This window comes from Neopelma chrysocephalum, unplaced genomic scaffold, assembly GCF_003984885.1.
Source record: "Neopelma chrysocephalum unplaced genomic scaffold, ASM398488v2 Primary Assembly neopelma1_97102, whole genome shotgun sequence".
Classification (NCBI taxonomy): Eukaryota; Metazoa; Chordata; class Aves; order Passeriformes; family Pipridae; genus Neopelma; species Neopelma chrysocephalum.
Window position 1 is genome coordinate 515,382 of NW_020925744.1, and position 12,094 is coordinate 527,475.

General features: G+C 34.0%; 1 protein-coding gene across 2 annotated transcripts in view; it reads left to right on the forward strand.

Moving 5' to 3' along the window:
- Positions 1 to 12,094, forward strand: part of TNPO1 (transportin 1) — a 68,234-nt gene that overhangs the window by 50,348 nt on the left and 5,792 nt on the right. For both annotated transcript variants that reach the window (XM_027671593.1, XM_027671594.1), the window contains exons 15-24: positions 2,438 to 2,609; positions 4,000 to 4,086; positions 4,864 to 4,971; positions 5,149 to 5,307; positions 5,400 to 5,487; positions 6,458 to 6,556; positions 6,764 to 6,859; positions 9,680 to 9,755; positions 10,552 to 10,651; positions 11,926 to 12,000. In XM_027671593.1, the coding sequence (XP_027527394.1) occupies positions 2,438 to 2,609; positions 4,000 to 4,086; positions 4,864 to 4,971; positions 5,149 to 5,307; positions 5,400 to 5,487; positions 6,458 to 6,556; positions 6,764 to 6,859; positions 9,680 to 9,755; positions 10,552 to 10,651; positions 11,926 to 12,000 (1,060 nt within the window). The remainder of the gene's footprint in view (positions 1 to 2,437; positions 2,610 to 3,999; positions 4,087 to 4,863; positions 4,972 to 5,148; positions 5,308 to 5,399; positions 5,488 to 6,457; positions 6,557 to 6,763; positions 6,860 to 9,679; positions 9,756 to 10,551; positions 10,652 to 11,925; positions 12,001 to 12,094) is intronic.

Below are 12,094 nucleotides of genomic sequence, written 5' to 3' on the forward strand. Positions count from 1 at the left end.
GTTTTCAGAGTATATGAACCACCAACCTAAATAATTTATTGTAGTAAACTTGCTGTTTGTGATGCTTCTTTGTTTTCAATATATGATGTTTCATTTATAAGAGATTTGGCTTTTTTTAATATGCCTATGAATGGATTGCAGTGGAAAACTACCTTGTGGTTGGAGTACTGGTACTGTTTGTACTTAGCTCAGTATTACAGAAATATTTGAGTTATGATTATTTCAAAGGTTATTAACTTTCTCTCAAAGAGAGATCCTGGGAGATAAGATTACATTCTTCCCCTTGTCTATTTATATTAAAAAAAAAAAAAAGAAGAATTAATGGCTACATTAGTGCACGTAACTTTAATGAAATGGGAATGGGTGCATCCCTTGTGCAGGTAGCTCATCAAATAAAATTTGTACATGTCAGTTTTTGTGGGACCAGAGTGTACACAGCAAACTTTTAAGAAGGTTTCTTCATAAAGCAGAATTAGATCCGCATCTGAACAGATTCTTAACACTTGAAACATGTAATAATGATAATAATGCTAAAAATGATGATGATAGCATTAACCCCCAAATATTAGTAGTGCCTGAGGACAGTGCTGAGTTCAGAGTTCTTGTGCTAAGCTTTGCACAAAAGGGGTGAATGTATCCTTGCCTGAGAACAGATACAATGAATTTATGAAATGTATTCAGTAAGATTTGAGTGTTAAACAGTGTTTCCTTTTTGTCTCCAAACCTTTTCAAGCCTTGGGCTAGCAAATTTGGGGACATTTAGTGTCTATTCTATTAATTCTATTTAACAACAAAAACCAAAACAACCCCCCCAAAACAAACAAACAAAGCAGCAAAACGAAGACAAAGCAACAAAACAACCAGCCAACCAACAAAAAAAAATCCCCAAGGAAAAGTACCCTACATCTGTTCAAACTTTCCTTGTCCAAAACATAGTTGAAAATCTGCATTTAGTTGAACACTGTGTTCAGCTAGCTGTGTTGTAGTTGTTAAATAACCTCATGTGATGCTTATGAAGGATGTACAAGGGGCCATGGAAACAAAGTAATAAGAAATATAGAATAGAAATATTAAAAACAATAGTACATCTGTTTTTTTTTTTTAATTAAAAGTTTGATATCAGACTTAGAACCTGTTTTGAGATACTTTCTTTAGAGCAGAAATTCATTAAAATTACTGTTTTAGCTAAAAATAAACTGCTTGAGAAACTTCACTGTAAGGAAGATGTAGAGCCATTACAAGTCAAAACATTTACTAGCTTTCTAAATTGGGAGGAAATAAAATTAATGTTCTTGGACAGCAACAAAAAGCTGCATCTCAACAGTGACTAGTTGCATAGATTGTTAATGTCTACGAAATAGAAGACTGGTTACAGGACAGTGTATGTTTTTGTCACTGAGTTCTGTATGGTAGCAGATGTCTAATGTTAATTTCTGTATTATGGAGAAACTGCTCCTTTTGTTGATGACACCCAAAATGATACTCACTGAAAAATATTTTCCTGCCCATGTGGTATGCCTTTCCAAAAGAATACACTTCATAATAATATAATAAAATAATAAATAAAGAAAGAATGGTAGCCGCTTAGTGTTGACAGTTCCATTGTGTTAAGAAAAAGGCATTTCTGTATTTGGCAGCATGCAAGTAGGGGATTGTTCACCTCATGCAGTGATGCATGCATTTTAGTACGGGGACAAGCTAATAATAATCTTGTTGACATAAGCTAGGCCAATAAATCTTCAATAGGTCATTTCTTTTCCTTTGCTTAATGTTTCTCTGAAGCAGCATCTCTAGAGTGTGCAGATTTTTTTTGTTTTGTTTTGGATGTGTTTTCTTAATGCTGCTGTTCAAACACTTGGTAGGCAAGCTTCAAAGTTTCCATGATACCATGATGTGTGCTTTGACAAAGGCTGGCTAAAACGGTTCATCCTCTGTATTTGCTTTTAGTTTCACATCTTTCTGTATCTGTTCTTCTACGTAGTAACTACTGAGAGTACAGGCTGATTGTTGCATTGTACTGGCATAACAGCACCAGGGTCTCTACGTGCAGCTACAGTGTACATAGTTTCAATTTTTAACTTAACAGCTTTTGTTATGGTTCCTTCTACTTAACAGATAGTATATTGTAACTTGAGTACTAATGCTTTTTTTTGTTTTTTGGTGGAGGACTTCCTGTTTATACATAAAGGATTTTATGGCAGTATTTTAAAATTTTGTTCATTACAATGTAAGAACTGAATCCTCATGGGTGCTTTTGTGTTCAATCAAAAAAGATCAAGGTTATCTAAATAATACATATTTGAAAACATATCTTGGATGAATTTGAAGACTGAATACAGTCTTATGTTTCAACAGAAATAGGTGAAGTAGGGCATTTGGGGGTCGTCTTGTTTGATTTTTTCCAAGATACTAACTGACCTGTTTTATTGTCCCTCAGTGCCTTTGCTACTCTAGAAGAGGAGGCTTGTACAGAGCTTGTTCCTTATCTTGCATATATACTTGACACTTTGGTCTTCGCATTTAGTAAATACCAGCATAAAAACCTGCTCATTCTTTATGATGCTATAGGAACTCTAGCAGATTCTGTAGGACATCATCTAAATAAACCGGTGAGTATACCTTATGTTCTGTAGAAGCAGTCATCATAATTGAAAAACTTGTTCAGTGTTATTTGTAGGGTGCTTTGCATGTTATAAACCAGAAATGCTGATATTTCTGTGTAGGTTTCAATAATACTAAATATTTACAGATAAAATACGTAGACTGCACATAATTTTCCCACTACACAAATATTTGCCATTTTGAATAAACAAATGATAGCATGTGAAATGTGCTTCTCATCATGATTTTCTCCTCATGTTCAGAATATTTCAGCTCAGAGGAGATACACATATCAATATAGATCACACTTTTTTTTGGTAACTGCTTTATAGCTAAGCTGCTCTGTATATGTCTCTTGCCAGTGAATTGGAGCACATCATCACTACAAATTGCTATTTTGGAGTGAGAAAGGCATTTTTTTTAATATGAAAACATGGACTCCTATGGTGAAAGCACAGATAACAGAAAGACAGATCTAATAGGGTTTTTTTTAGTGTACATATATTAATTAGTTGAAGATATATACCTGTCACATGTTTGCATCTTATGATGGTTATTGAAACTTGTTTTATTTCTCTGAAGTGCTTCAAATGACATAGACACCCCAGATAAAAACAATTTTAGTTGTTTCTATGTCATTTTACTTGCCATCTGAGACCCTGTACCATCAAAGACCTGTTTTTCAGTGTCTCTCTGAGCCTGGCCACCTTGACATTTGACAGTACCCAGGAGGAAGCTAAATGGCAGCTCCTGAGAAGGGTGTGACTTTCATTAGTCAGTTCAAATTTCATATTTTTGGACATAACGATATATGTTGGCTCTTAATATACTTTCTGGGAGCAACAGCACTACAGAGATGCCTTGCTCAATGTCCTTGTGACTGTGGCTGTGCAATGCCAGGGAAGCCAGCTTTATGCAGAAGGGGTAAGTGCCTCCTTCTGGAGGCATAGGAAATTACTTTCTTCAGGGATGGTTAGTTGCTTGAGGAAGAAGTTTCAGAACTTGGGGGAATAGTGTTGTAGCATCAGGGCAGTGCAAGATGGTTGAGAAAAGCTGGTGGCAGATGCAGAGCCAGAATGTAAGTGTAAAAATGTTTTCTTTGGCCCTGAGGCACTCACTTAAACTTCTAACAATCCAGGTAGCTATACTGAAACCAAACCTGCAGAAAGGGATTTACTTTGCAAAGGTATTTACATGCTTTAGCAAAAAATATCAAGGCATAAATTGTAAATCCTAATATAAAAATACTTCTATGAATTGTAACAATGATTGAAATACAGTGCATCAGGGGTTTTTTTTCTCTGAGGAAGTAGAATGTGTCTCAGTTCCTACCTAACTTGAAATAAAATAGTATGCAGTTAAGTATTTTAGCAGCTCATGCATTTTCATCCCAAACAGGAATATATTCAGATGCTAATGCCTCCATTAATCCAGAAGTGGAACATGTTGAAGGATGAAGATAAAGATCTCTTCCCTTTATTAGAGGTAAATGTTAAAATTTGGATATTTTTAGTCAACTTATTTAGGAATGATACTTTCTACTAAAGAGGTTCCTACTAGGAAATATGACTATAAAATCTGACAGTGTTAGCTATTTCCCATTATGAATAAAATATTCTGACTGTAGTAAGAAAATTTTATGACTGAGGAACTGTCCTTAGGTTTAGCAGAAATCTTTTAGATTTTTTTCTGCCATTCTGGAGTATTTTCTTTGATAGGATTATTTTAGGGGAAAAAAATGTTTTATCCTCCTTTTGTTCTTGTCTTCTCTCTCCTTGCTCTCCCTTCATCCCTCCATTAAAACTATTGTCAGACAAGCTGAAGGTATGAACCAGACCATGTAGTCTTATTCTCTGTACTTTCTGAGTGTGAAGCAGGAAAACACCTCTAGAAAAATTAGTTTTGTAACTCTTAGGTAATATTAGGGCTTGTTCATGGTCAAGATACTGCAGCTTAGTGTAAGTGCTGTCTGAAATTATCGTAACTGGTTTTGTATGCATTTTCTTGGCTACCTCTAAGAAGACGCTGTTGCTGAGAAATTTTCTCAACTGACGTGTACAGGAGTGAGTAACAACTTGCTGATAGTTGTCTTGCCTCAGCTAACCAGTACTGCCTTTCTAGGTTGTGTTTACTTAATCAGTTACATGTTGCTGTAATTAAAATCCTAATATCTTTTAAGTTACCTTTCCTGAGTAAAAGGCACTTCAGGAATGTGAGGAAAGGTAGTGACTGTTTTCTGTTTCTTCTTTTTTTTAATTCCAGTGCCTGTCATCAGTTGCTACTGCCTTGCAATCTGGCTTTCTTCCATACTGTGAACCTGTGTACCAGCGTTGTGTAAATCTGGTGCAGAAGACACTTGCACAAGCCATGGTATTTTTCTATGACTATTCCAATGTTACTTTGCTAAACTAATGTATTAACTGTGTAAAATTACAGGTTTGCAGAGAGATTGAATATCTAAGTGAATGTGAAGTTTGGAAACTTTTTTTTATGCATACCCCTGAGAAAATCTAATATAATTTGAAAATGTGTACTTATTTGTTGCAGTTGCATAATGCTCAGCCAGACCAATATGAGGCTCCGGATAAAGATTTCATGATTGTGGCTCTTGATTTACTCAGTGGTTTAGCTGAAGGACTTGGAGGCAACATTGAACAGCTAGTGGCTCGCAGCAATATCCTGACACTAATGTACCAATGCATGCAGGTGAGATGAGTCATCTACTTGATCCAAAGATTTTCTTTATTCGGAGAATCAGAAACTCTTCTAGAATTGTAATTTTTTCTTCCTCTCTTCAGGACAAAATGCCTGAGGTACGGCAGAGTTCTTTTGCATTGCTGGGGGATCTGACAAAGGCCTGTTTTCAGCATGTTAAACCTTGCATCGGTATGTTTCTTTTAATATTAAACAACTTGTTTTACAAATTCCTAAGATGTTAGTTTAGCCATTGTTAAGCTCCCTGCCTGTTCTGTGGGTTGCCTTTTCATGGTATTGGACATTGTCATTTTCCTTTATCAACAATGGTCTGTGATCTTTTGTCCTTTGAATTGTACATTTAGAAGACATGATCCTATTTTTTTAGACAGTGCAAAAATTCTTTTTTGTCCTTTATTTTTAGAGCTTTTTTTGTTCTACTAGACTCTATTATTACAGAAAATTATATATAATATATAAATTAAAAAAATTGGCTAGAGGATAGCTTTTCCTTTAGTTCTTTGCATTGTTTTCATTTCAGTAGGGAAGTAGCATCAGTTATACACTTCTATGATGTTTGCTCTTTCTTCCCACAGATATAGTTAAGATACACTTGCCAAATGAATGCTTGAATAGGTTTGGAATTTAAAGTTTATTTGGTAGATGTTATCATTACCTTTGTGACTCATTTTTTCTTAAAATTTAATCAAAGATGTGATTGTCTTCTAGTCTTCATTGTTTTATCAACCATGGCTGAATACAGAGCTATCCAGGTGATTTGAAGTTGATCAACCGTATTATAAAACCACAAATACTTGTAGCTGTGATTTTTTTATTTCTGTTCCACTCTCTCCCCCCACCTAAGCAAGGGAAGGAGGGGAAAAGGATTTCTAGAGTTACGAAAAGATAAAGCCTTTTAGAAAGATTTTAAAAGCATAATTTGAAAAGATTTGCATTGAACTGCTTAGGTTCTAAATTCCAGATTAATCTGATATATAGCAGAAATATAGCTCTTGTTAATTCACAAGTAACACTTTCCAAGCATTTAAATAGGCTTACATTATCTTTTTCTTAAACCCCTTTTTTTCCCCCCATGATCTTACACTAATGGGACAAGATGGTTGTATTGTGTGATGAGATTTTAAAATGTTGTTCTTTCTAGCTGATTTCATGCCAATTTTGGGAACCAACCTAAACCCTGAATTCATTTCTGTCTGTAACAATGCCACCTGGGCAATTGGAGAAATCTCTATCCAGATGGGTAAGATTTAATTTTTTCTTTAATCTGTGCACATTTAGCATGTGTCTGGGTATTTTGGGGTGGGGTTTTTTCAGTGATTATTTCGTGTTAAAATTTAAATTACATATGAGATTCTCGTCCTTGTTAATAAGTTCAGGTATGCATTCTGTTTAGATTGCGGATATTAATGGTTGTTTTCTTCTGAATCTTTTTTTGTTGTTGTTTCAGGTATAGAGATGCAGCCTTATATTCCAATGGTGTTGCATCAGCTTGTAGAAATAATTAACAGACCCAACACACCAAAGACGTTGTTAGAGAACACAGGTACCCAAAAAATTAACTGTACATGGTGAAGGAAATTAGAGATTTTTTTTAATAATCATTTTTTAAATTGCATAGGGGAACCACACCAGAACTGACTTTTTTGCCATGTATTTGGCTTTTATAAGCAAAAGCAACTCTGTTTTGCAGAAGCTCTTACAAGTCTCAGTCTTGCAGCATATCATATATCTAGATTCTAAAAGTCATTGGTTTTTCCTTTTATAACGTTTTTTATATCTATTTATAGTCTGTTTAATTATTCTTCTACTTTTATTTATGTATTAATTATGACAAATGTTTGCAGTAACACTTCAAGACTTATTTCTCACTGATTTTGATATACTCATGTCCTTACATGTGTACTGTATATATATGTCTAGTGTTGGAAACAAATTTCACTGGCATATATAAAACAAATAATGAACTCTTTGAATTTACAAAAAATTTAGTCTTTTATTTTAAGATAAAATTGTAATATCATACTCAAAAATCTAGATCTGTGATGGCAGCTTTACCACAATGTAACTGAAATTATATTGTATTTAATTTCTATTAACCTGGTCACTTAATAACAAATTTCTGAAAAGAATTCTAATAATGGCATGCATATTTTATGTTCTGGTACACAGCTTTGAATTCCAAATTGGGAGCAATCCCCAAATACCTTACTGAATTGAAATCTCTGAGGCTTGTTTCTTTTGCATTTATAGAGGGCATGTTCTGGTATAACAAGCACCTTCCATACTCTAGGAAAAATTTATTAATAATGTGATGGGTTTACAGTTTACTATTTTACTAATTAAGAATTTTATTTTTTCATCTGTTTGAAAACTGTCTCGTAAGAAAATGACAGTTTAGTTGTTAAAGCTGACATGATTGAAAATGATGCAAATACAATGCTACAGTTGTATTTTTTCAGCAAAGCAAGAGATAATTTGGAGAGAGATTTTTCCTTGCGTATTTTTACTCCAGTATTCTCTAAACTTACAAGCTGCACTTTCTCTGCTTCTTAACCCCCGTTTAGTATGGAAGGTGAAGTTGAAGGAAAAATTACCTAGTTGTATGGCATATTATAGGTACTACTTTTTGAAAATGTAGCTTTGGAGCAAATACCTACTTGTTGTGAAATATACCATGGAATAGTATAAAAATATAAATTTTCCTTACCCCTGCCCCTGCCCTGACTTCCTTCCTCTGCACTGATGGATATGTAATACCTGGAACTGAGAGGCATCCAATACTTAAATGTTTGCTTCCATCATTGCTAAGAGAATTTTTGGAAACATCCAAAAACTTAACTTTCATGTATTTATTTATTTATTTATTTATTTATTATTCTCTTAATAGTTCCTTTAAATGTGGATGGATAACTGCAAATAAATGTTGAGTGTGGTGTACTTATTATTCGTTTGTTGTGGGATATTTTACTGTGTGCCACTAATATATGCAAGAAAATTACTGGCTTTGCTGTAGCTTGCTATGTAATTAATTATGAAAACAATTATGAGAACACCGTTTGACAGAGATTACTATTCCTTGCACAGGCTGTAGCTGTAAGAATTTACAGATAAAATTGTATTTTCATTTGTACTGCAACTGCAGTTTTATAAGATAGCAAAAAATTTTAGACACTGCATACGGAAATTGAGTAACATTAGGGCAAAACGGTATATTAACAGGGAGCTACTGCTTTCATGGAATTAATATGTTTCAGACTAGTATATCCTACACCAAACTTTTATTGGAGAAAGCATCATCTGCTTTATTGCATGTTTCATGAAACTGTTCACAAATGCCTGTTAATTAGAGTGTTGCATAGTATGTCCCTTGAACATAGGTTTCCTTTCTCTGCTTCATACAAATCTGCTGGATTTTAGTATTATTCATGTATTTTGCTTCCAGTAATCCTGATACATTATTCCCCACCCTCTCCTTTTTCTAAAGATTAATCTTCTGTGAGTTGAGCAAACACCATTAAAACACATTTGCATGATGATACTTTCTTTGGTCTGTCCCTCGGAACAATGAACCAAACTACCTAATCACGTGATGAAACAATTTTGCTTTTCATGTGTCCTTATGCTGTGATATCAGAAGTCAGATTCTTATACATCTATGAGGAAACCTTTAGTGAACAGAAGAAATACTGAGATTAAAGAATTCATTTTCTGCAGTCAATTGCTGTGAATTAGCAACCATTTTTAATTAAATTCTCTATGAGATTATGAAGAAGATAAATATTTCGTGCTCTTTGAGAAGTGCTTCATCTGTTTAGAGTTTTCAGACAAATCACAATATTTTCCATGCTAAAGTATTTACGCATGTATTTTTACTGATAGATGGGATCTATGAAAACCTTGAATTCAAAACCTGAGAAAAAATAAAATGTTTAGAACACTTGATACAAAAACTGAAAATGGTTAATTTCTTCTTATCAAAAATAGCTGTAATTGTATATCTGAATAAAAACTTTGGAATGTATGGTAGGTAAATTTACTGCAAAAGATTATTCTGAAGAGGGCAGAATGACTGCTTACATCAGAAGGCCTTTGGATTTAAAATTGTGTTTTTGGTGTTCTCTCATTTACTTCTTTGATTTTTCTTTTACCCTGGAGAGTATACCATATATGTTGCTGCCTCTTATTTAGGGGGTGGTAATAAACAAGCACTGGTGAAATCTTATGTTTATTATCATACACAGATTCTGTTGGTTTCTGTTTCTGAGTTATTTGTTGTTTTTTCTTTATTTTTTCTCCTCCCCCCTCATTTGCTCATGTCTTGGTTGGCGTTTGGTGGTGTATAACCGTGATTGCGTTACCTTAGCAATAACAATTGGTCGTCTTGGTTACGTTTGTCCTCAAGAGGTGGCCCCCATGCTACAGCAGTTTATAAGACCCTGGTGTGTATTATTCAATCTTTTTTTTTTTAATTCATTTTTCTTCACTCTCTTTCTTTCTTTCCTTCTTCTCTCTATCTCACTTTTAGATATATTTTCAGTTGGTTACAAAATCTCAATCCTTAATCATTGCCAACCATGTGACTAATCTTGTCCTATCAGGTTTGTGAGTTTTTAGTAGCACCGTCATGTATTCTTTATGTTGTGGCTAATGACTAATTTATGCATGGGATAAGATTGTCACATGCTTGCTGTGTTAAAGCTTGACTATGAAAGAGCATTTTAAAATCCACCAGAATGATAATACAATGCATGCAAATACTGTAAAATTTAAACAATGCATTATTTAAAATTCAGTCTGAGGCTTGAAATGCTTTAAGGAATATATGTTTATAGATTTGTTACGTATAAAATAGCTTGCTTGCTGCTGTAAAAGTTAAATAACTGTTCTGTAAGTGGTATCTGACATAATTCATACTGTGATAGTATTTTATGTTCTGCTTCTAATAATGATAGTTTCTATAAATATTTCAGATACATGCTTCTTTTGTATTTAATGGAATACAGGTCACACTTTCTAACTGTATATAGTGTAACAGAAAAACCAGATTCTGGAGGTGAAACCTAATGGAATTGTGCTAGTAAAAACTACGTGCAAGAAGTGTTTTTTTAAGTGTTCAAAATTGTGTTTCAGATCATCTTATCAGTGTGACTTATTCCATCAGATACTGTCATCTAGTTCTGACTTGACTGAAGAAAAGTAATAGAGTTAGCTAAGTTTTGCTCTCCAAATTGTCAGGTGCACCTCTCTGAGAAACATAAGAGACAACGAGGAAAAGGATTCAGCGTTCCGTGGGATATGTACCATGATTACGGTCAACCCCAGTGGAGTAGTCCAAGTAAGATACACTAATAGATACTAACTTCTTTTCTTTACCCATTTAAAATTTAAGGAAAGCTGTATATGGAGTATGAAAAGGTTTACCTTGATGTGATTCCCTGCAGTACATGATGTAGCTTTATTTTGAGGTCAAGGAGGCGAAAATGTTTATATTGTGAATGATATGTATCATGATGCTTCAGTAATTATCATCTGAAAAGGAAAGGACAAGAGTATTGTTAAAATCAGTTTTTATCTTTTCCTTGCAGCGAATATATAAATAATGAACTTTGATTAAAATAAGTGTATTTTGATACTTCTGTCAGGTTGTGGTCAGGATCTGTATGCAAATATAAGGTGAAAGTTGACACTTTGAAACCTATTTTCCAGAGGCAAGCTAGGCTTTTAAAAGAAGAAACAGAAAAAAACAGTAACCATTCTTAAAACTTGGGTAGAGAAGATTCTGTTTCAACTTTGAATAGATTACTTAAATAGTCAATGTGACAATGAACATGCATATGTTTAAATTAAATGGTACAACTAAAGAACACAATATGACTTGATATTTTGTCTCTACACCTCTACAGTAAAGCTGTATCAATGTAATATTTTCTAAGAGGAAAATGGAACTGATTTTTCCCTCTCCTCTGCCTGGAGTTCTTCTTCCTGAAACACAAGAATTGAGTCTCTATCTTGTTTTGTAATTTTCAGTTCATTTCACTGATGCCTTATTCTGTACTTAACATTTCACTCTTCTGCTGTCTGTTTGTTCATTCATGTAGCTTAAGGGGAGGGAATAATTCAGGACACATTTGATTAGCTCATCTCTCCTCTGTAGTCATTATCCTCAGTTCCTACTGAAATCATATGCATTGTTAACATAATTATTAAAGACTGGTGTTTTGTTGGTGTAGGAGGAGGTAATGCATGACAGCAGATGAACTAAGCATAGGGATTTTGAGGTGGCTTTAGTTTTGAACCTGTATGATAAATACTCTGTGTGTCCCAAAATAAAACTTCTATCCCTGCTTAAAGCAATATGATACCTTTTTTCCCCAACTGGAAATGTGTGACTGCGCATTTGTTCTTTCTTACTAAGGTGATTGGTTCTTGCATTTGTATGTGTACTGAAAGAAATAATGTTAGGCTAGTGTGATGTAGGAGGGGAGAGTTGAGGTTTTTTAACTATCATCTTAATTAAGACACTCAGCAAACATCAAATTAAAACATCAAATATTGTTTTCAGATGTATAAATTGAGGTTTCTAACCTATGTGATTGTTTAATCTTATAGGACTTTATTTTTTTTTGTGATGCTGTTGCATCATGGATTAGTCCAAAAGATGATCTTCGAGACATGTTCTGTAAGGTAAGGCTTCTAATATAACAGTATATTCTAATGGTGGTTATTCTGCATCCTCTGGTTTGTTTGTTTCTTTCTGTAGCATTTACTGTGTTGGTCA